The 27,124-nt window shown below is 52.7% G+C and overlaps 1 protein-coding gene across 4 annotated transcripts in view; it reads right to left on the reverse strand.

Moving 5' to 3' along the window:
- Window positions 1-27,124, reverse strand: part of SSBP3 (single stranded DNA binding protein 3) — a 179,402-nt gene that overhangs the window by 25,397 nt on the left and 126,881 nt on the right. For 2 of the 4 annotated variants that reach the window (XM_021941893.2, XM_021941899.2), the window contains exons 6-7: window positions 5,073-5,153; window positions 4,131-4,190 (exon numbers count right to left, since the gene is read on the reverse strand). In XM_021941893.2, coding sequence (XP_021797585.1) covers window positions 4,131-4,190; window positions 5,073-5,153 — 141 coding nt within the window. The remainder of the gene's footprint in view (window positions 1-4,130; window positions 4,191-5,072; window positions 5,154-27,124) is intronic. The other 2 variants (XM_021941910.2, XM_021941904.2) reach the window with 1 other exon arrangement.

Genomic DNA, 27,124 nt, shown 5'->3' on the forward strand with positions numbered 1-27,124 from the left:
CTGTGGGGGAGGCTGAGTGGGGAGCTCCTCTGCCTTGAGCTCAATGGTGAACTCCAAACCGGTTTTGGAACGAGGTGGTGGAAAGCGAAGGGACAGACTGTCACTGATTTCTCCAGCTTCAGAATGGAACAGGGGAGCAGGTGGGTGTGGTTAAGGTGCAAGAGGATTGTGTGAGGGCCTAGGGAGTGTCTAGCGTTCACGAAGTAGAATTGGTTTTTGTTTTGTTTTGTTTTGTTTTTTAAGACAGAGTCTCTTGCTCTGTTGCCCAGGTTGGAGTGCAGTAGTGTGATCATAGCTCACTGCAGCCTCGAACTCCTAGGCTCAAGCAATCCTCCTGCCTCAGCCATCCCAAGAGCTGGGACTACAGGCACGCGCTGTCACACCTGGCTAATTTTTAAATGTTTTGTATTGATGGGGTCTCACTATGTTGCCTAGACTCCTATCAAACTCCTAGGCTCAAGTAATCCTCCTGCCTCAGCCTCCCAAAATGCTGGGATTACAGGTGTGAGCCTCTGCGCCTGGCCCACAAAGTGGCAATTAGCACCTGCTGTTTCCGTCTGCCTGTGGGGGCTCAGTGTCTTTCCAATCCCTGGATTTTAGTTGTTCCGGCCTCTCACTGTCTCCCAGCCCTGCTTCCTGGCCCCAGGTTCCCCAGCTCTGAATCACTTGGCTGGTTTGTGTCTGCCCACTGGGGGTTTGTGGTTTTTATAGAGTACTGGTGACTCAGGAAGGCCCGCCTCTAAGGCTGTCTGGAGTGCAGGATCCCAGGACACGGAGGTGGATGGGGGAACGCCAGGGTCATGAGTTACCCAGCGCAGGACCACCTCATCCAACCCTGACAGTGCAGCTGTGGGGCTTGGCAGTCACTCTCTCCAGGTAGCCCAATGCTGACCACCAATTCTTGGAGAAAGTTCCTCCATGGGTTCCTCTAACCCTCCTATGTATCGGAACTCCAGGGGCACAGCTTGGCTGTCCAGAGGCTCAGAGGAGGCCTGGAGGTCGCATCCCTCACTGAGGTGACCCTGAGACAGGGACAGACAGTCTGGGCCTCTTCTATCAGGGAAAGAAGCTGTGCAATCACCAAGGGAAGGGGTCTCACCCTGAGAGGGCTGAAGCCCTCAAACTTAAGGAGGAAAAACAACGGCTCGTATATGGGGCCATAATTACAAGCTGTGCACACACCCTTGGCGCCTACAGGGGAGCGAGTTGCTCTGGGGCTCCTGGACAGAGGCCAGCTCTTCTCCTACAGCACTGCGTGTGGGGCAAGGCACAGGAAGCATCTGCCCAGGAAACGGACAAATCCCTGCTGCATCTGCGTGCTGTCTCACCTGCCCCGCCAGCACAGCCAGCCTGCCAGGTGGGAGCTCCGCCGAGATGCATGTGGGAGGGCTCTCTGACAACCCTGGATTCCAGCCACTCCCTCCTAAACCCAGCTGAACTCCACTGTCACCACCCATCCAACCACCCGCACTTGAGAAAACAGCAACTCTCCATGCACAGCCTCTAGCCAGGGAGGCAAATGGGAGGCAGGCCGAGTCACCAAGGACCCTGAGGCCACGTCACTGACCCTTTGCTTCTTGTTCCCCTAAGGGACCTTCTCACTCCCCTTACCCAGAAGGCACATTCATAATGGCCTGTGAGCCCCAGCAAGTCCTCTAGTCTCTGCTCCCTCCATCATCACAGGAGAGAACTGAGCTAACTCGGGTGGCACAGGACTTCTGTTAACTGGCAGCCCCGACGAGGGCACTCTTCAAGAAACCCCCAGGGACAATACCTGTGGAAGGGGCACATGCCTCTTTGGAGGATAAAAATTTTTTGAGGTCAAAGGGAACTGGAAAACCAGAGTAGATTTTTTTTTTTTTTTTGGAGACAGAGTCTCGCTCTGTCACCCAAGCTGCAGTGCAATGGTGCAAATTTGGCTCACCGCAGCCTCCGACTCCTAGGTCCCAGTGATTCTCTTGCTTCAGTCTCCCAGAGAGCTGGGATTACAGGCACACGCCATCATGCCTGGCTAATTTTTGGATTTTTAGTAGAGACAGGGTTTCACCATGTTGGCCAGGCCGATCTCGAACTCCTGATCTCAAGTGATCCACCTGCCTGAGCCTCCCAAAGTGCTAGGATTATAGGCATGAGCCACCACGCCCAGCCCCAGTGTACATTTCTACTGGGGGGTGGCAGGGAGGTTGGGAAAACTGGTGTGTAATGCAAAGTACAGATGATGGATTTATCCCCAGTTTGCTCTCGAGTGGTTGCTCATGCTTAGTTGCTGAGCAGAAACATACACACCCCCTCTCCATATCCTTTAATTGCCGGAAGAAGGGCCACAATTATGATAAGGAAGTAGCTCCTCTCTCCCTGGCAGAGGCCAGTTTGGACCAAGAAGAGCTCCTGGGTGGGCTGGTGGGAAGGCTGCTGCTGGGACCCCTATGTGCCACGGCAAAGCAGGCCCAGTGGTGATGGGTTAAAAACACAGATGGGGGCAGCAATCTTACATCTGTGAAAGCTGATGAATGGGGTGGGGTGGAGTACAATCAGCACTGGGCTGGAACCAAGATCAACTCCAGCCCAGCTCACTTTGGGAAGTCACTCCTCCACTCTGACCTTTTGTTTCCTCATCTGTGATGTATCCAGGGACCCCTTCTTTTGCTCAAAAAGCTGCGTCTCTAATTCCTCTCGTCCAAATTTGTCCCCTTCATGTCAGAGAAAATAGAAAATGAAGGACTTTTGGAGAAAAAAGAAAAGAAAAGAAAAAAAAAGATGGGAACCCGATAGGCAATTTAACATTAAAATTGGAGAGCTGGCCAGGCACGGTGGCTCATGCCAGTAATCCCAGCACTGTGGGAGGGCAAGGCAGGCAGATCACATGAAGTCAGGAGTTTGAGACCAGCCTGGCCAACATGGTGAAACCCTGTCTCTATTATAAATACAAAAATTAGCCGGGTGTGGTAGTGCACACCTATAATCCCAGTTACTTGGGTGGCTGAGGCAGGAGAACTGCTTGAACCCAGGAGGCGGAGGTTGCAGTGAATAGAGATTGTACCACTGCACTCCAGCCTGGAAGACAGCGAGACTCCGGTTAAAAAAAAAAAAAAAAAAAAAACAATTGGAGACCCCTGGTTATGATCAGCTCTCCATAGTGCCTGCATTACCTCACTCAGGAGCCTTCCTGTAGAGCCCTGAGAATGAAAAGCATCACACTCCGACAATGCCAATTTAGCTGGTGACTAAACTCCCAGTTCCAAAGGCAACAGGGGCTGGATGCGCTGGCACTGCTGTCAGATTTTTTTGAAGGGCTTTTGCAAAGTCACCGAAATAATTCTGTTTAAAAAAACTGGGGCATAAAATTTCCCTGATGTTTCTTGAAAGTTTAAGTCTGTCTATCTTCAAAAGAGGCATCTATTCATATTTACTTCTGCAACTCCTCTCCTGCCCTGAACCAGGGAGGGTGGCATGGGGGCTGATTTCTCCAGACCACCTAGAACTGCCAACCCTAATGGGCCAGCGAAAGGCATATGACCCCAGGCAAAAGGCCCTCCCCATAATCAGACTCCTTTTCTAATTACATGAACAAATCCTTTCTTGTTTTGAGTTGGGTCTGGGAAGCAGGCAGACATTGCTGAAAAACTCACAAATCTCCTGCTCCGCTGCATCCAGGCTCCTGATCTAAGCATTCCTACGGGCCATTTCCCCCCCTAATAGCAGGATTATATTTACCAGCCTTGGCAATTCTCAAAAGCTTCCAGGAAAAAATGCACATTGTCAATTAACTTCATTAAGGAGGAAGACCCTCTTCCAAGAAGGGGGTGGAAGGGAGGGGCAGGGCATTACCATCTTCTCTAGAATAGCCGAAACCCTGCAATCCCAGATGCGCCTTGGCTCCATCTGCTGCCACCTTCTGAACTCCAAAATGGGCTGTCCAAAGGCCATCTGGAGAAGCAGGTGAACTGCTGCACCATGGGCACAGTGGGGACGTGGGGCCCTCTCTGGGGAACAGCTAGTAAGCTACCAGTCACGTTAAACCTGTCCCTCCACCCCTCAATCCTTTCCCTCAACTTTCATTTTGTGTCAAAGTCCACCTAGGGCCAAGGATGGCTGAACGAGGGGAGAGAGAACATGAAAAGGTACAGTACCTGGTTTCCCATTCTGATCGGGGGCCTGGGGCCGCCTGCGTATCGCGGTGACATAAAAGGCTGCAATTATAGGGAATTAGTTCAGTGACAGCCTGCCTTACTGCACAGTGACAAACACAAATGCTCTCCACTCCACAAAGTCCAGTTTTGTTATAACTAGTGATCTTTCTCCTGGTAGCCTCTTCCCTTTGAGCAAAACTTCCTTTGGGCAGAGGGAACGATAGATCCACACAACAAATGCGTCTCCTGACTCCACATTTGTTTGTGGAGATCTACTCTGGGTGGACAGGCAGCGGCTGGGACTTCGCATAAGACACGGAAAAACAGTTAAATCAATGCAGGGCAGAGGAGGAAACCTCTGCTCTCCGTAAGGGCAAATAAAAGGCTAAGAAGGACTTATACGTAACATTTTAAGGGTCTGCAGACAAAGCTGGACACACGAGCACGCACACAGGCACACACACACAGAAACCACCAGCAGGGATGGAGATGGGAGCCAGGACTGGGGGGAAAACGCCATGGAAACGGGAAGGAGACAGCGGGCTCCCTAACTTAATGCAGGGGAATGGCAGGAAAGCTTTCTCAGCAGCGCGAGTGCACAAAGAAAAGGCTTGGGATGCAGCTTCGGTTACAAACAAATGGTGAACCAAACTCAAAACCAAACCAAAAGTGAGAGAGGAAAAAACAAAAACGCAAAGGCCGCTGACAAGGTCACAGAAATATATATATTTTCCTTTTGGTTTTGTATCCAAGCTGGGTGTGAGGTCCGAGGACTGAAGACTATCTTTAGAAAAAAAGAAATTTCTAAAAAAATTTAATTTGTCAATAAAGACTCGCAGGCAGTGGCTAGAGCACATTTTGATTTTTGTTTTTCCTCTGCGGGCTCTCTGCTTCCTCCGCGCCCCGCGTCCCCGGCGGGCGGGAGCGCCACGGTGCGTTTACCTGACTGTGGGGTCCCATCATGCTGCTAGGATTGTGAGGTGGAGGCTGTGCGTGCGGCGAGGGCTGTGACCCCGGAGGACCCTGTGAGGCCAGACAGTAGAGGCAGGTTATAGATCACAGCACATGGAGAAGCGCAGAAGCAGCTTAAAAGAACAAAAATTAAACCAAAACGAAGGGTGGGCGGCGGGCGGGCGTGCGGGGGGCGGGCTCTGGTTGGTGGGAGGTGGTGGAGCTGCTGCTTTGGTCACCGGCTCAACGGTGTAAAACGGCGAGCGGGAGCGAGAGAAGCTGATAAATACATTCACAGAGGGTTGAAAGAACAAAAAATGAAGCACCTCTGTCAAAGCACACGGGAGTACAGTCCTGGACACAGCCTACCCTTGGAGCAGAGTTTGCCATGTTAAATACGTTGGTTGAGACAGGCTCAGAGGGAGTACAGTGACGCACAGAAACAGGGGACCCAGGTGCAAAGCACGTAGGTGCCACCTGCGTGGGAGGTGGGGAAGGATGGGGAAAGGCCTTGCCCTCAAGGAGCTCACAGTCTGGGGGACAGTGACACGGCTATGGGGGACTCGAGGCAGGACTGATCGAGTGTCAGGGAGATGCCCAGGTGACAGGTTTCCTGGGGTCAGGAGGGCCAGGGGCACCGATGGATAAATAACAGAGGCAGGAGGGGCAAAGGGCACCACAGATGTCACACACAGGGAGTGGGGGGACAGTGAGTGAGGGCCACATGGTGTGGGCAGTGCACACTCACAAACTGTAAATTCACCTGCACTTCAAAGCAGCTCTGGGAGGTGGGGTTTCTCACTCCAATTTTTACTGATGAGGAATTTGAGTCTCAAGGGATGAAGGAACTTGACCATGGCCACAAAACTGGTCAGTGGCAGAGCCGGGATGAGAAACCCCATGGGTCCGATGCCCATCTCCAGCCTTGAAACCCAAGAGTTCCAGTGCAGAGGTAGGGAGACGGGGAAGTGCATGAAGGGTGGGGACCCCTGCCTGCTGGGCGAGTGGGTGGGTTGTCCTTTCCACACCTCAGTTCCAAGCTGATCCCCACCCCCACCGCCTGAACCCTGGGCTATGCTGACCTCGACCCCCCACCCCCTCACCCCAGAAGACATGGGCAGATGAATTCACTTCAACCTTGGGGTTACAAACTATGGGTAGAAACTCACTCAGCAATTTAGCAAGCTGCAACAATTATTTCTTAAAAATCCGAGGTAATAAAAAAAAATCAGAGAGCTTTGTGTACTTTAAGGCAGGTGTCTTTCACGAACCCTGGTTTTGTGTGTAGATATTCATGTGTGTGTAGACTGGGTTACACCAAAGGACTTTCCTACCATGGGTCCGTAAGCGTAGAGGGCTGCCTCAGAAGCACGTTCCAGCCCACCCAGAGCGGGACGCTGATGCCAGGGATGAGGAGACAGGCCTCCATTCGCTCTTCCCCACCCATGACTGTGCTGTTTTTTAGAAGTTGGTTTTTAGGAAAATTCAAAATGTGCACAGGGGGTGAGTGTGGCTAAATTAGAAAGAGAGAGGAGCTGCCTAGGTAGGGTTTCCCCCTCGGCCTTCTCCTGCAGAGCCAGGCTGCCAGCCGCCTGCCCACTGGAGAGGAGGGGTGGGCCCAAGCTGGTGGGCGTGGGCCCACAGAGAAGAGGTGTGCAGAGAACATCGCAGGGGGCTGTACAGGAACCCGAGGGCGCCGCCGCTGACAGGCCTGGGAGTTTCTTGGCCAAGCGAGGAGCTGCTCACTTCCGGAAAGCTCCGAGGAGCAGATGTTCCCCTACCTGCCACGCTACTAATTTCAACAAGTGTGTGTCTTTCTAGCGGCTGCCAGCAACGGCATGGTTTGTTACCATGAGCAATTTTCTTAATTAACAGACATTAATTAGCCATTTAGCAATTTTGCAAGCATTTGTTTAGCGGCTTTCCTAAACATGAATACCACTGTGATAATGGCACTGATTAGAGGGTCCCCTAATTAACAGTACAGGGAAGGAAAATTGAAATCACATAAATTAAAAAGGGAGGGGAGTTAATGAAGGCGGGACATATTTGCACCTGCAAGTCTTTTGTACCATGAAACTTGGGTGTAATGTAAACAAAACAAGATAATTTGAAGCCAACCCCAAAAAAAAGAAATATGAAAAGAACAGAGGAGGAAGGTTCAAGGGTGAGGTCCAGTTGCCAAGAGGGGGTGAAAGGCCTCCTGTCAGTTCCTCGGCTCTTGGCAAGAAGGAAGTGCCTCCTCCCTCGCGTCCTTCCCTTCCTGGTAACTGAGTGCTTCCTCAGGGTGAGCAGCAGGGCTCTGGGCAAGCCCCTCACACCTGTGTGCCCAGTGGTCAGGGAGGGCAGGTGGCTGACTCACTGACCCATTAGAGAAAACAGATGTGAAACACCTAAGAGCATGTGGCACACACGGTGGGGCCTCAATCTACGGCAGCCTTTACAAAGGACCAGTGCTCCAACCTGGGTCTGCTGAGACCCAGAGAGCAAGGCTGGCGTGTGTGCCTCCCCTGCGCCTCCCTCAGGAGTGCCCCTGGAGGACTCTGGTGACCAGTCCCTGGATAAGCTGAGGGGGCACAAGCTTGCTCTTGGCGCAGCTGCCTCAAGAAAAAAGGCTGACAAGCAGTAAGGATGAAGCCAGGCTGGTCAGGGAGGCCCCAGCCCAGATCCACAACCTCTCTGGCTCATGGGGAATGGTGGGGAGTGAGCTGTTAAATCTGGGGCAGGAACAGCAGCTAGAAGTCTTCCCTCTGACTTGGAGCTAGGGGGTTGGAATGATGAGGACCAGGAATCTTGGCCCAGGTCAGCCAGTCACTTAGGGAGAAAAATGATACCACATTCTTGACAGAAGCCAAGCTAAAGCTCAGTGCCCACCTCCCCAGGGCACAGAGCTCCTCTCCCACCCGCAGTGAGGAAATGACAGACTCTGCCTGCCCACCTCTCAGCACAGAGCCAAACGCCTGCCATTTCCCAACAGGCCACCCATGTCCACATCCACGGAGAGTTCCTCTGCGTCTCCGCTATCTCCACTCAGCCCGGAGCTCCGTCACTACGTTCCCAGTGTCTGGGCTGTGTCCCTAAGACCCTGTAGCATCACAGGAAGAACCCCACATAGCCTAGCAGTCTCATGGGTGGAGAACCCTGTTTGTGGAAGCATTTGCTTCTGCAAAGAACATGACAGATGAACTGCCCATCTCTATGAGGAGTCAGGGGCTCTGCTGCCCTGTGTTTTATTAGGCCACAAAAAGTGGTCTCATCTTCCTTTCCAGCCTGCATTCTTAACAAGAGATCCACAAGTAGGTCTGGAGAAGACAGACTTTGTGCTCTTTTGGATTTGTTACCCACTCGGGCAAAAGGCTACACATGAGGAAGACGACAATGAAAAAGGATCTAGGTTGAGGGCTCTGACTTTTGATGGGACAGGGGCCGCTCTCTTTCCCAAACTCTGAACAGACCCAGCAGGCAGGCAGAGTGGACTGTGGTGGAAGGTGAGAGGAAGACGGAGTCTCAAAGTTGATGATACTGATGTGCTTTTCCATGCAGGACAACTCTCTGGTGAGGCTTCCACTTGCTGGAAGCTTTTGAGGAACCCAAAAAGGGTGCATCTGGAAGGCTGCTTGGCCAGCAGGCCCAGCTCCATTTAGACCATCTCCCCCCATGGGTGTTGGATGCCTTCGGTTGCAGATACTGCCTAATTAACCTTCCAGGGATGCAGTGGATCAGGGCAGATGGCACCCCGGAGGCTAGACTAGGGTGGCTGTGGTTCCTTACTAGATGCTTAGGGAGAAAGGCACCTGTCCGGGGGCCACCTCTTAAGTGGCTTTGACAGATTCTATCATCCCTTCCTCCAACATTTGCAGGGGAGGAGAAAAGAGAGGCCCACGACAGAGATGTGACCTCTCCAAGACCACAGAAAACTAGTTGGCATCCGAGCCACATCTCCTAACTGTAGCCCAGGGCTCTCCTCACAACATCACATTCCCATTCGCATCTCTTTTAGATGAAGAAATAAGATTTGGAAGGAACTGGGTTCGAATCCTGGCTCTGCCCCTGACTGCATTTCCATTTTCTCATCAGTGGAATGGGGCCATGAGAGTAACAACAACAGGGAGTGTGGCTTCTACCTACATAAGCTCATCTAATCCTGGACTCCTCGCAGTAAGGGATCAATCGCCCCATTTTATTGCCAAGGAACCGAGGCTTGGAAAGATAAAGGCACTCCAGGATTGCACAGCTATTACACGGTAGAGCCAGGCCTTGATGTCTGATTCTAGAGTCTAAAGGGGTCCTGGGTAGCCCACCATTCTACAAGACTGACAGCAGCACCTCCATGTCATCTGTCAGGTCAGAGAGCAAAGGGCAAACTGGAATGAACTCAAGGCTGAAGGACTTGGGAGAGCACCGAGATGCTAGGTGCTGACCTTCTATGTGCCCAGCCAGCCCCATGCTGTGGTCTAGAGGCACATCAGGCTCGTCCTGGCCCTGAGGAGCTGCCAGGCTAAGGAGAAAAACGAGGACACAGAGAGAAATAAGCTTAAGTGTTGGCTTAACCTGCCAGGGGCTCTAAGAGAGGGCGATGCCCCACAGGGAGGTCAGTGACAGTGACCTCCCTGTCACTCCCAGACTGGTAAACTGAGGCCCAGAGTGGCCACAGCATGTAGGCCTGGTACCCCCATGAGCCAACCAGAACTGAGATGAGAGCTAGGGTCCACTGATGGGTCAGAGCTCTTTCCACTGCACTGCACTGCCTCTGCAGGGTGATGGCAGCAGGACCAGGCCCTGGGGTAGACCCCAACATGGGGGAAAATCCCTACTCCTGAATCTAGGAAAAGGAGGCAGGAAACACGCCCACTTCCTGTCCAGCCTTCCAGCTGCCCTGGACCCTGTTAATGGACTTGCTATTCCATCTCAGCCAGTCCCAAGATCTCTGAGTGGAGACAACTCACTCCCGCAGTTCTTTATTATTCTTTCTCCTGTAATTTCAGCACTGGGTGGTGTTCCATCCAGCAGCTCCTGAGAGCCACTTAGGCAGGGCCCAGGAGGCTCTGTTATGGGTGTGATCGAGGCAAACACTGGGCCATTTCACAAAAACTCTGAAGTGTGGACACTGATGGTTAGTGAAAAAGCCTTTACCCACACTGACACCGTGGGGAGCAGAGCACTCCCACTGTAAAACGGATTCAAGGACTCCGCGGAAAAACATTTCAGAACCATCAGCAGGACCCCCAACCCTCCCGCACGCTCCAGCTAAGTCCCTGCACTTCATCTGAAGCTGTCCTGGAGAGGCAAGTTGTGGTGTGACAGGAAGCGCCCACCATTATGCAGGCCTGGGGTCCAATCCCAGCTCCTCTGGTTCATTCCGAGAGTCTAGTTTCCCAACGGCTCTGAGCCTCACTGCCCTCATAAAGGAAACAAGGACTACTCCACAAACGCTGCAGGGCTGTGGCACAGCTGGCAGTGCGAGGCACACAGGGTCCCCAGTCCTGGTCCCCATCCTCCTCCTCCTCCTGTGGCGACTCACCTGCCCTTTACAAGGAAAGCAAGAGCTTGACATCTGGCCTCACCTCGTCAGGTCTGCTAAAGACCACGTATCTTTTTTCATGAAGCCTTTCCTGCTCCAGCCCTTCAAGTGCTCTCTAAACACGGAGCCTTTCCTCACTCCATATCTGGGGGTGCCATGTGGACCCCTCCAGGCTGGGCCGCTCACCACACAGGTACCTCGGGGCAGGGCCCAAGCAGAGCAGCAGGGCTGAGGCAGCAGGGGGCCACACTGCCATAGGCAAGGGGCAAGACCCAACAAGCCCCCGGGTAGGCACAGCTAACACTCTGGGGCTCATACGAACCAGGAAGAAAAGTTACCACCAAAAGGGTGACGAAGTTGGTCTTCTGAGCTAGATGCTTGGAGCTGGATGGAGGATAGCTCCTTAAAAATAAAACCAAAAAACAAAAACAAAACAAAACAGGCTGGGCACAGTGGCTTACACCTGTAATCCAGCATTTTGGGAGGCCGAGGCAGGAGGATTGCTTGAGCCCAGGAGTTTGAGACCAGCCTGGACAGTATGGCAAAACTCCGCCTCTATAAAAGAAATACAAAAGCTAGCTAGGTGTGGTGTTGTGTGCCTGTGGTCCCAGTTACTCAGGAGACAGAGGTAGGAGGATCCCTTGAGCCAGGGAGGTGGAGGCTGCAGTGAGCTGTGATCATGCCACTGCACTCTAGCCTGGATGACAGTGAGACCTGTCTCAAAAAATAAAAAATAAAAAAAACACACAAACCCAAAAAAACACACAAAACAAAACACAACAACAAGAACAAAACAAACCTATACCAATTTTTTCAAGGAGAAAATAAGCTATGTGTTAAGTTAAATACTCCCCAAACTCACTGCTTCTTCCTCAAATGCCACCCATATTCCTCAAATCTGCCTACACCTGTCTAGAAATCATGAGCTTGCAAAGAAACAAAGCTGAGACTAAAGTCCTGGCTCTCTGGGTTCAGAGCCTGCCTGGGAGGGGCATATGTGAGGACAGGCTGTGACCTGTACCAAGGGCAGTGGTCCCAAAAACCCAAAAAGCATTGGGGCTGGAGTCCTAGCCTTGTCGCCCTGGGTCTTGGGCAGCACATCCCTAAAGCGAGGTGGGGAGCATAGGCTATGATTCTCTCACGGGTCACGAAAGCTATGAGAGTTCTCTGTAAACTGCTGACAGCTACCCAGACAGAAGCCATTACCACCCGGCCAAATCTGCCTTTTGTCTTCACAGATGGCTGCTGGGGAAAGGGGACTTGAGGTTTTAGGTTGTTAAGAGATAAAACACTCCACACATCCTCGTCCCTCCTGACTCCTAGGACACTGGCCACTGGTCTGCAGAGGCTGAAGGAGTGGGTTTTCTCGAACAGCAGCGGGACACAGAGGACCTGCGGTACTGGTGGCCTGTGTAATCTGCCTGTTAGGTGTGTCACTTTAATTGAGTGAATATAAAATTACAATAATTACACACAGCAAAAGGCACTTGACAGACAATCCAATTTGCTCCTTGGTCACAAATACTACAGAAAATGCCGTAAGCTCAGTCTGGGGAGAAGGCCAAGGTGTGCTCAGGTGCCACGGACATCCGGAATCTGTCACCATGGTCTGCCACACCCACAGCCCCCGAGGAGAGGGAAGCTGACCACCAGACAAGGGAAGGAAGGGAAAGTAAGTCAATTTTACGTGCAGCTCTTTGGAGGAAAACTTATTTCCTCGTTTCAACCCATGGGAATGAACTTGGCATGGCTTGGAGAGGGGTGTGTGTGCGTGAAGGGTGTGTGTGAGTGTAGGGTGTGTATGAGTGTGTGTGTTTACAGGCCAGAGCTGGGGCTGAGACACCAACTTGAGGGCAGAAGGAGACTAAGTTGCCCGCCTGCACACCCAGTGTGGGCCTGGCACATGCACAGTAGGTGGGTCCTCAGGGGGCTGAGCTGGGCCACACAGCTGCCCCGGCTTCTGCATGGTCTCCGAGAGCTTACAGTCAGGTGGAGCTCCTGGCTACTCAGCAGAAGAGCCCATGACAATCAATGGCCCTCTGTGGGGAGAGGACAAGGAGGGGGCTGGGTTTAGAGGTCTGGCAATGGTGTGGACCATCTTCCTGCGACAGTGGGGAAGTTACTAATTAGAGAAAGCAGGAATGTACTGCATCTTCCCTTTTTTTTTTTTTTTTTTTGAGACGGAGTCTCGCTCTGCCGCCCAGGCTGGAGTGCAGTGGCCGGATCTCAGCTCACTGCAAGCTCCGCCTCCCGGGTTGACGCCATTCTCCTGCCTCAGCCTCCCGAGTAGCTGGGACTACAGGCGCCCGCCACTGCGCCCGGCTAGTTTTTTGTATTTTTTTAGTAGAGACGGGGTTTCACCGTGTTAGCCAGGATGGTCTCGATCTCCTGACCTTGTGATCCGCCCGTCTCGGCCTCCCAAAGTGCTGGGATTACAGGCTTGAGCCACCGCGCCCGGCCTGCATCTTCCCTTTATAGTCACTTCTGCATAAATACCAGGGATCCGTACAGCCACCAAGGTTCCATTCCTTGCAAAGGTGAGCAAATGGTTCATCGATTTCCATGTGAGCAAAGGCCCCAGCTGACCTCCCTTCCTCCCAGCAGTCTCTCCAAGGAGCCAGGGCAGCACTGGGCAGACAGCGAGGGTGCAGGGTTTGCACCATTAGGAATCTGGCTTCCCTGGACAGCCCTGCTGAGGCACGAACAGGGGCTGCTCAGTGAAGGCTCTGCTCACCAGGCATGAAGCTCACTTGCCTCCTGGAGGAAAAGAATCAGCAAGTGATGGTTTCCCAAACAAAGGGAGGAAACTTGGCAAATGAAAAGTATAGGCAGTGTCTTGGCCGGGCGCGGTGGCTCAAGCCTGTAATCCCAGCACGTTGGGAGGCCGAGACGGGTGGATCATGAGGTCAGGAGATCGAGACCATCCTGGCTAACACGGTGAAACCCTGTCTCTACTAAAAAATATAAAAAACTAGCCGGGCGTGGTGGCGAGCGCCTATAGTCCCAGCTACTCGGGAGGCTGAGGCAGGAGAATGGCGTAAACCCGAGAGGCGGAGCTTGCAGTGAGCTGAGATCCGGCCACTGCACTCCAGCCTGGGTGACAGAGCCAGACTCTGTCTCAAAAAAAAAAAAGAAAGTATAGGCAGTGTCCAAAACCTAATGCGTAGCTCCTCCACACACTGCTCGCCAGCGCCTTTCTTCAGCGCCTGGACTGCGACTGCCATGATAGATAGGAAGACTGAGCCTCAGAGATGTGAGCTCACTGGACTGGTTCCAGGTCCAACCTGCTTCCAAAGTCTAGGCTGGGTCCCTCACACCAAGCTGCATACCAGGGCGAAGGCTGGTCTTGGCTGCAGCACAAAGACCCCAAGAGCACAGCCACCAGGCTGAGCTACAGTCAGCTCAAGAGCCAAACTAGCCTGCTACCTGTTCTTGGAAATTAAGTTCAATTAGAATACAATGTAAATAAAGTTTTATTGGAACACAGTGCAAATACAGTTTTGTTGGAACACAGCCACCCTCACTCGTGTTCTGTCCACGGCTGCTTACAAAGACCTGATGGCCCACAAAGTCTAAAATATTTCCTAGCTGTCCCTTCACAGAAAAAGTCTGCAGACCCCTGATTTGGATGATGGTCCTCAAGACTGAAGAGGGAAAAAACTGGAGTCTTCTTTAATTCTCAAGGAAAAACAAAACAGTGCTGCACTTTTACTTTAACCTCACATTTCTCTTGTAAGGCAAATGAAACAAAAGTTAACCCCATTTTACAAAGGGGGAAAACTGAACTATAGTGACATTAAGGCATTAATCATCAGAGCCAAGATGTATGCCACTTAGGACAAACAGAATGAGCACTGGCCAGGCATCGGCACACATGAATTCGGCTGCCACACCAACACCTTCCATGCTCACCAATCAATGAGCCCTGGGTCTCTTGGCCACTGCTCCTGAACACAGTGACAGTGCATCATCAGAACACAAAACCCAGTGCTCACGCCCAGCTAGCTGGTCACAACCCTCCTTGCTGATGGTCTCCCCAATTTCATTCTTGCCACAATGCTGGGGAAGAAGCCCTTCCCTTGTTTGCCAGCACAAATATTCTGGGAGCTTGAATCCCAGTCTTCAGTTCTTTTGGCAGGTTCAAACTGTTTGGACCCTTCCTGTGGTGTGAATTCACAAAGAATTGGATTCTCTGGGGTCATCTCAGGCAGGAAAAGGCTCCACCTCGAATGGCTGTGGTTGGGAAGGGGCAGACAGGTATGAGAGACACGACTTTGCCTCCAGCCACTAAATGCTTAAGGAGGGCTTTCCTGCAGGAGATTCTCCGTGTATGTCCACGTGTATCCATACAACGGGGCACTCTTTTCAAGAACACAGCTCAATATCCAGAACACATGGGCAGAGCCCACCTCTACCTAGCAGTCACTCTAACCGGGCACTAGGTCCCACTACCCTGAGCTAAATGCTGGAGACACGTGAACAAGCAGTATTCTGCCCTTCCCTAAAGAGCTCCAGGCTGGCCAGGGAGACCAGGGTGCAACACTTTAACAGAGGCAGAGGTACCAGTGCACTGGGGAGGAGGAAGCAGTGACCACAGAACAGTCACATTTAGGCAGGACTTGCAGAATGAACAGGTGTCTCCTGGCAGAGAAAAGGAAGGGGATTCTGGACCGCGAGGATGGCATTTATGCAGCCCAAAGGCAGGCCTGGGTGTGGTTCTAGAGGACTTTATGCACCAGGTGGTGGGGATGGGACCACCAGGCCAAGGGGAAGGATACTAACATCTGGGGGCTTGATCAAGGAAATGGCAATGCGATCTGTATCTTGGGAATCACATATCTATTCTGTTCCTTTCCAAAGATGTTTCTATACCCTCTCTCAAGTTGGAAACCTATTAGATCCCCATCTGTGAGTGATTCCTTCCATCCTACCTGCTGCCCTAAGTCACATCCCAGTCCTGCACAGCCAGCTCTATTTTAAAAAAAAATTAGAGACAGGGTCTTGCTATGTTGTCCAGGCTGGCCTCTAACTCCTGGGCTCAAGCAATCCTCCCACCTCAGCCTCCCAAGTGGGTAGGACTACAGGCATGGGCCACCATGCCCATCTCTCAGCCTTCTTTAATGCTGGCACAGAAGCTGGGAATCCTGTGCCCCAGGGGAGAGTCCAGACAGCACCCCTCTCTCTGCCCGACCTCTACTGGTACAGGAAAGACAAACCTGGGGAGGAAGAGATGGGCCCGGAATCCAGACCCACTCCAGTCCTCTGGAACATGGGGTGAACGTGGCCTTGCCAAACTGATCCTCTCCCCCCAGAAAAGATTTCCTTTTGCTCTGAAAATGGATAGTGCTGCAAAGACACATTCCACTCCTGCCCGCCGGCCTCCGCCACTGCTCAGGCTCCACTGTTCATCACGACAACACAGCGAAGGTGAGGTGCATATTAAAAAGGCACTGCCTCATCCACCCAGAGAATTCCTGCTCTACTTTAAGCTCTCCTGACACACGGGTGCACACAGCCTTCCTGCCCTGCCCTTTTACCCCAGACAGTTCCAAAAAGCAATGATTCATCATATCCAACTAGGAAGGGGGGCTGCAGGGCCTTAGAAACCACAAATCCAGAATGCCCCTAATTCAACCCCAGTTGCCCACTGAGCAGAAGAGGGCTAAGGATGAAACAGCAAGGTCTGCCAAGTTTTTTCCCTTTTAGTCCTGCAGCCCCCTGGACGACTGGGTGGTTTTTCATGCCTCTTCTTCCCTGAGAAGCTTGGGGAATGGCCCAAGACCTCTTCCTCCTTCCTCTGTTAAGATGAAGCAACAGGATGGAGCAGGGAAGAACCAGGACTCTGGGAGACACAGGTTTGGGAGGTCAGGCCCACGGTCACACGGGCAGGTGCAACAATACCTGGCAAACTTGGCGGAAAATGAGAAGCAGCTCTGTAGCGCTGCTGGAAAAGCCCCAGATTCATGGGGCTTGGAGCCTGGCGTGTAGTTCCCTCTCAAACTTATTTATCTCCCTTGTAAAATGCGGTCACCCTACCTGTCTCACAAAGAACTATCTAACTGAGATATCAGGAGTCAAGGACTTAGTTCAGCCCTTACCAAGGGTAGCTGTTATTACACCAAGCTGTGGCTCAGAATGTGCCCTGCCTCGTGGAATCCATCAGAAACCGCCTTTCTTTGGCTCAGCCCTCCTTATTACCCCACACAGGGAGCTTATTAGCCGAGGGAGCTTCCCCTCTTGCCTACAACACGTAAGCTGTCCTAATCTGAGCTGCTCTTGGGGTTGGAAGCATGCCCCTCAACAAAAGAAACCCCACCTGATACTGGGTACTCTTCAGCAAACTCCACCAGAGTCATCTGGCCCGAGAAGTAGTCCCCCATTTCTTTTGTCCCCAAAGCCTTTGATGGCCCAGAAGACAGGGGCCAGGTCTCTTCTGCTCATCACTGGACTCTCACATCCACGCTCTCTAACACTGCTGCATTTACAGGTGGGGACACTGTGGTCCAGGAAGGTAAAGCTACTTCCCAAAACAGACTGAAGTTTCTATAGCTCTTGGACCTTTTCTACAACTCCAGAGTAAGTTCCTCAGTATTGGCTACTACAATTAACCTAGCGAAGAGGAACTTAACTAGATTAACACATGTTGGACACAACTTTTTTTGACCTTGAGACAAGGAAAGGGCAAGACTTTGTCAAAGTCTTCTTGAATAAAAGTGACCTGAGAGGGAAGAAGTTTCAAGAAGGGGAGAGGAGAAGGCTGCAGCCCGTAGAACTCCCCAGTAGACTGATGGAGGGGCAGAGGCCAGGTCTGAGAGCCAGCAGCTCTGGTGCTTGTCCTGTGGAACAATAGCTGGTCCAACAGCGGGGCGAGGGTAGAAGGGCTAGACCACGAAGAGCTCTGACTTCATTCTTCTAATGAAGGGGCACCATTGATAGGAAAAGCACCTGACAGAGGAGAATGAGCCACATGCTCGCCTTTGGTTCGCCTAGCCTAGGTCTGCCCTGTGGACTATGACCGCGTGGGGGTCAGAGGCTGCCCTGCCTCCCAACCCTGGGAGCCCAGTGGGGCTGGGCAGAGAGCCGTGGCTTGTGAATGTGTGCTGAAGGAAGGAATGACCAGATGCCAGCCTCTGGGAAGGAGCACTTGTTGGATTTCCCATCTGCCATTCATTCTGACCACACACCTTACGCTGGTATAAGGCATAGCTGATGAACCAGGGAGGGCTGCTTCTGTTTTACAGGTGGGGAACGCAAACTCAAATGATATTCAGGTGAAATTCACCAGTGAGAGAACGCAGGCGCACAGGTGAGACCCAGCTCCCCAGGTCAGAGCTGGTCTCCATCAAACTCATGGTACCAAGCCTGGGAGGAAAAGAATGAGAGGCTCCCAGATACACAACACCTGCCTCCCAGCCTCGACCTCCCTGGGCAGCTCCTGGGCAGTGGAGCAGGGCACTAGGAGTCAAGGTGGCAGGGGCTAAGGGAGGTAAATCAGGTGGACAAGATGAAGGGAAGTAACGTGTTAAAGGGTCAAAAAGGGCCTGGTGCTTAGGCATGCCAAATATGTTGGTCAAACTGGAGGGTTAAACACTTAGCTAGTGGATCTCAAAAATACCCAGAACCTCTTCCACACATCAGTGTCACTAAGGCTGTGTCATGCCCCTAAGACTCCCTTCTGGAAAGAGAAGAAACCCTGAGGCAGCTCTTGCTCTTGGGTAAACTGAAAGACCTGGGCCTCTAGAAAAGAACAGTCCCAGACATGCCTACAACAACTCTAAGGTCTCGAGAGTCAACCCAGCACAGACACCAGGTGAGGCTTCACACATCATCTCACAGCATTCTCGCAGCGGACCTAAGAGGGCAGGGCTATCACTGCCCCCAATTACCAGATGAAGCAACTGAGGTTCGGAGAGGTGAACTGACTTTCTCAAAGGGAACCCATGTACCCACCCAGACTGCGTGACACCAGAGGCCGCCAGGAAGGACGGACCACCTTCACAGAAGGTGAAGGAGGGATGGGACCCAGCACCGGCCTGTCCAAGACAGAAGGGACAGATGAGCTGACTGGCATGCTGGGAGCTCCAGGCTCAGCTGCTGGTCAACACGGATCCTGAAGCCCAGTCATCTTTCCACAGCAGTAATAAACCACTACTGATGTGAACATAGATTTCTGAGTTTCTTTTGAGACAGGGTCTCGCTCTGTTGCCCAGATTGGAGTGCAGTGGTGTGATCGAGGCTCACTGCAGTATCAATCTCCAGGGCTCAAGCCATCCTCCCACTTCAGCCTCCAGAGTAACTGGGACTACAAGTCTATGCAACCAAGCCTCGCTAAGTTTTTAATTTTTCTTTTGTAGAGACAGGGTCTACGTTGCCCAGGCTGGTTTCAAACTGGCCGAAAGCGATCCTCCTGCCTCGGCCTCTTAAAGTGCTGGGATTTGCAGGTGGGAGCCACCACGTGTGGCCTGAATACAGTTTTATATGTATAGTCAATCCTCACCAGAGCTCCAAAAAGGACACAGTATGATTTGCTGCATGATTGTTCCTACAGCACAGCTGAGGAAACAGTGCCTGAAGAGGTTGGGTCACTGCCAGGATCACACTGCCAGCCAAGTGCAGGGCCATCATGCTCCAAAGACCCTGTTCATAGCCCTTCTGTGGCCTTCCTGACGCCGAGCTGGGTGCCCTCCCATCCGTATGTGTGTGCCCCTCTACCCCACCACGTCCCCAGTCTCTTTGGTCTTGAGCAAGAAACAAGAGATAGGGCTTTTCTTTTCTCTTTTCTTTTCTTTTTGAGACAGAGTCTTGCTCTGTCATCTAGGCTGGAGTACAGTAGTGTGATCTCGGCTCACTGCAACCTCTACCTCCTGGGTTCAAGCGATTCTCCTGCCTCAGCCTCCCGAGTAGCTGGGATTACAGTCGTGTGCCACTATGCCTGGCTAATTTTTCTATTTTCATTACAGACGAGGTTTCACCATGTTAGTCAGGCTGGTCTCAAACTCTCGGCATCAGGTGATCCGCCCACATCGGCCTCCCAAAGGGCTGGGATTACAGGTATGAGCCACTATGCCTGGCCTGAGATGGGGCTTCTCTGAGAGAAACGTTTAGAGGATCACAGGCAAGCCTGGCCCAGGAGCTTCATGGATTCTAAGGCCGTCTTTCGGAGAGGGAATGTTTCAGGCAGAGGCTGCCTGGGAGTTAACTTAGGCAGAAACAGGACATGAACCTGACCCCATACTGTGGGTCCCTGCACTCAGAACAGTGCCTCACACTGAGCAAGATGCTGGAACGGCCTCTGACCCCCAGGGCAGTGCCTGGGCCCAGAGCCCAGCCCAGACTCCCTTGAAGGGCAGGTTCCTCCCACAGTGGCATGAGCTTACTCAGGGGGTCTATCCTGATCCATGTCATGCCGAGGCGTGTTATTACAGGATTCTGCTGGAATTATCTTCCTCAAACCTCTTCTGCTACAAGGACTAAGGAATTTGACCTTTTTTTTACTGAGAAAAACCTCAGTACAATTTGCTGAGAAGGTAGGTGGGGACAGGAGCAAAAAGAGAGTCCACCCCTCAGTCAGCTATGAAGAGACAAAACAAAAGTACTCTCCAGCCCCGCAGGAGTCTCCACTCCCGTCCCCCTGTGAGGGGCAGAAGGACCTCGTGGGGGCAGGGGAAGCAGCCACGGCACCGTGCTGGGAGAGCTGCCAACCTGCGGCAGAGCAGCTTCCAGGCACAGGGAAAAATCACTCCACTCTAAGAAAATGCAAAGTAAAAACTCAGGTCCAAAGGAGAAAGGATAAACCAGCCCAAGCTCTTAATAAGCATGAGGTGAAGGCAGCTACTGACACCCATCCTTCCAGTATCAGATCCACAGAAGCCAGAGTCGGGAGTCAGTTTACAGCCCGACTGAGGGTTCGGCCAGGAGCCGCAGCAAGAACAGAGCCCAGGCCTCCCAAATCCAAGAGGTCAGAGACTCCTTCCCCATTCCCTGCCTCAAAAGGTTAAAGAAGGGAGTGAGAGTCCCATCCCGGGCTTGGGAGGCCAGGAGGAGGTGGTGTGTAGCCCAGCGGGGCTCTGTGGCAAGGGGCTGGCTCTGCATTAGGGGGCAGTCGAGGCCCAAGCAGCCGCTGGGTGCTTTGTTACCGAGCAAATCTCCCAGGCGCTGCCTGCTGATGCATAGCTAACTGGGCGGCAGACATTGATTTATGTTCAACTTTCCATTTCATCAGTGAGAGTTACGGCACTACATGTGGAGTTCACGTTTTTCACAGGGGGAGGGAGAGGCGGCTCGAGTGTGCAGACACAAACATGTCCACATGCGTGCACACAGGCATGCGTGCACACAGGCACGCACACAAGTCAGGGCCACAACTTTTTTTCCTATTTAAGAGGGAGGGCAACCGCGCTGAGCCAGCCGCCGCTGAGGCAGCCTGGCACGTCAGGAGTAACCTTTTGTCCACTGTTGCTAGGAGCCCCAGTGCCGGTCATCTGCCGCCGGGCAGACGTTAGGCACCAGGCTGGCTGCCGGGCAGGGAGGGGAGCACAGCCTGACCTTTGCAGGGGAGGTGTTGGCAAGCAAAAAAAGGCTTTCTTCCCTCTCCTCTGCCCCAGGCCTCTTTTCACTGGCCAGGAGATTGTGGAGGGCAGGACCAGCCCAGACCCATGTGCTTCAGAGTGGCCAGCACCCCCCCACTGGACAGAGGAGCAAGCTAAGGCCAAGAGAGGGAAGGCTGGCTCCCTGAAGACACACAGGGATTTGGCAACAGGGCTGGACTCCAACCAGAGTGTCCCACTCCCAGGACAGGGGGCTTCAGACTTAAGAGCCTGCAATGGGCTTCATCACAGTAACCAGAGGAGGGGCTGCTGCTCCCAGAGCCAAGCCAGTTTGGAACAGGTGGGGCCTGGGGGTGGGGAAGAGCAGTGGTTCCCCACCTCCAACTGTGGCCTGGAGCCCAGCAGTTGGGGCGCCCCGCCTCCTCTCTAATCCTTCTCAGCAGGGGTGACCCTGCCTTCTGTCAGTCTGGAGGCGGACAGCATGGCGGAGGAGGGAGGAGCGGGAGGGGGTGGTGCTTCTGTCCCCTGGAGGAGCGAACACATCCACCCCTGACACAGCACCTCCGTCCTCCTCCCCAGTAGGAGGCCACATCTATAAGACAGACTCCCCCACCTGCAGGGAAGCAGACAGGGCCAGGGGAGGCCCAGAATGGGGAGGGGGTTTTATTCCCCCACAGACAGGCAGTTATCAAGAAGCTGCGGATCCCACAGCCCCATCCAGGCCTGTCTTCCTGAGCAACTGGCCAATTTGAGCCTCAGTTTCTCATCTATACGGTGGGAATGTTATGGTTCTCAGGACTATCTCATAGAGTCAAATGAAATCACAGCAGGGGACAGCTTTTCTAACTTGGAGAGTGCTTCCACCAGCAACTATTAACATAAGAGGGTGTCAGACAGTTCTACTCTCAGGCCTGAGAGCACTATCTGGGATGGGTGGGGAGGGCTAGGCTGGGCAGCCCCAGGTAAGGGGTCTGCTGAGAGAGCAAGCACCAGCCTCGGCCTCTCACTGCTACACCTGCCTCCTGCCCTTGACCTATGCGGGCAGCAAGCTGGGTCTCCTTTAGGTTCCAACATCCACTAGAGGCCACCAGCCACAGGCAAGGAAGCTGCCTTCAGTCTCACCCAGCCACCACTCCTGCTCGGGTCACAGCCACCTCCAGAGGGGACTGCAGCTGGACTCCACACTGGCCAGCCGGCCAAGGGCCCAGCCCCTCCAGGCCATGGAGCCTCTTCCTGGGATTGCGTTGCTCCCCTTGTTAGGAACCTTCCATGGCTCTCCCCAACTTTAAGTCCTTCCTGTGTCTATTCCTGGCTCCATCTCCACACACCAGCCTGCCATCCAGGCCCCTGCCCCAAACTTGCCCCGTCACATCACATCTTGGCACAGGCTCCCTCTCGCCTGGCACACTCCCCCACCCCTATTCACTGCCAACTGCCTCCTCCTCCTCAGTCCAAATGTCAGCCCCTCGGAGAGGCTTCCCCAGACAAGCCATACTGGCTGTGCCCTGCGCCTGGCCCCGACAGTATTCTTCCTGTCAACTTCTCCAGCGTGGCACACAGTCACTGCCTGCTCCCTCCACCAGACTACGAGCCCCTTGAGGGCAGGGTCCGTGGCTACCTCTTGGGTGGCTGACAGGTCCCTGCCCTTACACACCATGTCTGACCGAGGGGCTAAGGGACGACCAAGCAAGCCTGTCCAGGGCTTAGCTCCTTCCCCTTGCCCTGCCTTCACTTCACCATCTGTCAGATGGGTAGGGACCCCGGCACCTCGCAACCAAGCTTCCACTAGTAACAGGCTTTGGAAACCAAAAGCAAACAAGGTGGTTTAATTCTTCCCAAGTCTCCACTTGTCACAAAACTTGTCCTCGTCAGCACAGAGAGGCCCTTCCTGCCGCAGCAACTTTCTGGCAGGAGGAATGTCCACTCCCTCTGCTGGCTCCTGCTTCCCGCTGGAGAGCAGGGCAGGAAATGGACAGCATTTGGCTCAGCTTTTGGGAACTGCCCCAGTTGCTGCCAGGGGTATGTTCTCATTTACTGGGCTTTGACCCTCCCTGTGAACACATCACCCACCCCACAGCTCACAGTGCCCAAGGCTCTCCACTGGCATCCTGCCACTGCTTAGTTACCACCACTGTCAAGCAGCTCACCACTTCATCATTAATTTGGCAGATAACAGAAATGTCTTCCATGCAATGATTCAAATTGGCTTCCCTTTTCTCTTCTCTGAAGGACTTGGGATCTGGGGCTGAGGGCTCACAGGGGAATGTCTGAGTACACGGCAGGTTCTCTAGACAGTCATCAGAGCCCTCAGGAGGCTGCCCTTCTCCCAGAGAAACCCCAGCTACTTCTGCAGGAGATGAGGAAAGATTTTGGGTCATGCATATTTCTCTCCCCTCTTACTGTCTGGGTCATATCTCTGGCTCTTGGGCTACACACAGTATTTGCTCTTCCTTGTCCTCTCCCCAAAACTAATAGGAAGGGTTCTCTAGGAACCTCAACATCTTTCTAAGGCTGGTGGGCCTGGCTGGCAGGAATGAGGACTCAACAGAAAGGGATGTGTCAAATACTCCCTACTATCCTTCACCAAGGTGGCAAGTCCCTACTATCCTTCACCAAGGTGGCAAGTATCTAGATGTTCAAAGCATGATGAGCTAAGCTTTTGGCAACAGGAGCTGGGACCCCTCCTCCAGGACTTTTCCAGAGAAGGCAGTCTTTAACCCTGTGACCTCTGCTGGGTCCCTGTCACGCAGCATCCATCATCAAGATGGTCAGCTACTTCCTGTTGGGCGTGGTGGCTCAGGCCTGTAATCCTAGCCTGAGGAGGCTGAGGTCGGCGGATCACTTGAGGTCAGGAGTTTGAGACTGGCCTGGCCAACATGGTGAAACCCCATCTCTACTAAAAATACAAAAATCAGCCAGGCCTGGTGGCGAGCACCTGTAATCCCAGCTACTCAGGAGGCTGAGGCAGAGAATCACTTGAACCCGGGAGGCGGAGGTTGCAGTGAGCCAAGATTGCCACTGCCCTCCAGCCTGGGTGACACAGTGAGACTCTGTCTCCAAAAAAAAAAAAAAGGTGGTCAGCTACTTCCTGAGCACCGGCCACAGTGCCCAAGTCCCTGTCTCCATGAAGCCACTGGAACAATTGCAGAGTAACTGTTTTGGAACACAGATCTGGCCAAGACATTATCCAGCCCAGAGTGCTGCCCTGGTGTCCCACTGCCCACTGGATCAAGCCCACACTCAACAAGGTCCTTCAACAACTGCCCGGCAACCTCTCCAGCCTCATCTCCCGCTGAGTGCCTGTCAACCACCTCATTCCAGACACCATCTCGGCCAGGGCTACACTGCCTCCAGGAATGCCCTCCTGATTTCTCAGCTTGGCAGGCAGGCAGGCCTGTCCTCTGTCCTGCCACAGGGCATGGATTACCTGTCAGTCTCTCTGCTAGGCTGGCTGCTCCTGTGGGCAGACTATGGTTGATTCAGTTCGAGCCTGGAACCAAGCCCCATGCCTTGCATATCAGAGATGGCCAATGACAGTCATAACCACAGTCCTTTCTCCATCTGTGATTTCATTTCCCCATCTATAAATGAGAAGCTTGGACTAGATCATGGATGGCAAATAGGACGTGTACCACCACTGACACATTCACGTTCATGGTAGACATTGCCAGTCACTATCTGTTGACAAACAGCTTCAGAATCATTCTCACGGTGTTCTGAGCAGCCATCACACATCAAGCAGAGCTGGCATTTGAATGGAAACTTATTTGCTACTTCTTTAGATAAGAGTTATAGTTTGTCTATCTCCTTTTGGTCTCTCCCACCTTTTCTCTAATTCTCTACTCTCCCTGCTTCCACCGTCCAATCAGATGTGTATCTACATTTGGACTTTGGAGTGTTTGTGGAAGAGCACCCCATGAGGAACCAGGAAATCTGGGTTTAGACTCTGATTACAGCCCCTGGTTAACTTCGGGCAAGTCATTCACCTTTCTGAGTCTCACTTTTCCAATCTGCATGCCTTCTCTGCAGAAACACTGATGAAAATGAAAGTAAGTTGCATGTTTAAAAACACTATGTAACTGAAAACAATTATTGGAATTTAAAAACAAAACAAGAAGAAAAACAGCCTGTACCCAATGCTCAGTTCTCCATGACCCCTGCCCTCTTATGAGTCCCGTTTTGGACTTAGAAATCCTTACTGGACAGTGCCCTCCTTAGGACCACCTTAGGGCCAAGGAACTTAGAAATTCTTACTGGACAGTGCCCCCCTTAAGGACCAAGGAACGAGGGGACCCACCCAGATCAGTGAGACTGGCCAAAGCTAAGCTCGGTTTGCCAGATGTGCAGCCCAACCAAGCTAAGCTGCGTGGAAAAAAAAAAAACAAAAACAAAAAAAAACACGCCACTGTTTGATTATGTAAAATCCATCTGGATCCAAAGCAGAAAATCAAAGTTGGAAGGGCCCTCAGAGACCACCTGGTCCAGCCTGCTCCATCTACTGGTGAGAAAACTAGGGTCCAGAGATGGGGAGCAACTTGCCCAAGGTCACTCAGCAAGTATGCGGCCAAGTCCTCTTTGTCCTTCCCTGCTGCAAAACACCAGAACACCACTCCTGAACTCCCAAGCCAGCTTCCTGTTAGGCCCTCCCTGATCAGAATGTTGGATCTGGTGCTTTGGGGCTGCCTGGGCTCCCGTTCTGTAACGTGAGCAATACAAATAAACTCAGTTCAAACATTTACTGCGTCCTTAATATATGCCAGGTGCTGGGGATGCCAATATTAGGGCAGTCTTTTTTTTTTTTTTTTTTTTTTTTAAAAGGAACTCAGAAGTAGAATGCTGTTGCTAAATTCTACCAACACCCCAAGAAACCCACACTATTCCCCAACAGTGAGGTGTGGTCAGGTCAATTTCCAAGGCACCTCCCTGCCAGACCTTAACCTGCTACCAGAGACATCGCATGCCACGGGACCGGAGAGGTACTGCCTGCCTTGGAAACCTGGACGTGGAAGAAGAGAAAGCTGATGGCAGACCCTCATGTGTGGATGGCCAAAACTTCTGACCCCAGGAGCTGAAGCCTGGCAGTCAGAGGCCTGCAGAAGCAAGGCCCCGTGTTGCTTACTGAGGGACCGGGATGGAGGTGGGTGGCTGCTCCCTCCCACCCAGCCTGGAGGCCTGGGGCTTCTACATTTAGGACCAGCTAGGGGTGAAGTCCTGACCTGAAAACTGGGCTGGCCACCCTAGGCCAGGGTCTGGCCATAGCTGGCTCAGCCATCCCAAGCCGACTCCCTGGTGCAAAGCCATCCCGCGGCAGAGTTTCCTACCCAGGCCTTGGCCAAGCAGGGGAAGGAGTGCAATTGTTGGTAGCAGATAAAATCCTTGATACCATCTCTATTTCCCCTTCTAATATCAGAGTGGCCGCCTGCAATACCAGTGAGGCGCGGGGCCGGCAATCAATAGCTAATACTCCTGTTGTAAGCAGGCCTACTCCGGAAATGGGCAGCCAGTACCTCCTTCCAGAGAGATACCCTTTCCCCTTGGCAGTGACCCCAGCCTGAGCGGTTCAGCATCATGGCTGGGAAGGACCAGGCCAGGTACCTGGCCTAGCCCACCCCCCTGCAAGTGACTGATGCGGAAGTGATGCCAGGAAGTGAGAGAAAGGAGTCACCAACATCACCCAGGAAGCAGAGAGGCCAAGCCATTGTTCTCTGCTGTCTGCTGGATGACCCTGTCAGCTCTTGATGGCATGCCGTGCCTGGGAAACAGAGGTGACCTCAAGTCAAGAAGGTCCAAAAGTTACCTCTGTTTGATGGTGGCTAGTAATGGCTAAATAAGGACAGGAATCAGTCTTGGCTTTCTGACCACACAACCCAAACGTCACAGGGGAGGGCCCAAGAAGTATGTCTGGAATTAGGCCTTAGCCATGGATGATTATACCAAAGCAGGAAGTTGGGAGCTGCCCACATATCAGGCAGACC

Source organism: Papio anubis, chromosome 1 (genome assembly GCF_008728515.1).
Source record: "Papio anubis isolate 15944 chromosome 1, Panubis1.0, whole genome shotgun sequence".
Taxonomy (NCBI): domain Eukaryota; kingdom Metazoa; phylum Chordata; class Mammalia; order Primates; family Cercopithecidae; genus Papio; species Papio anubis.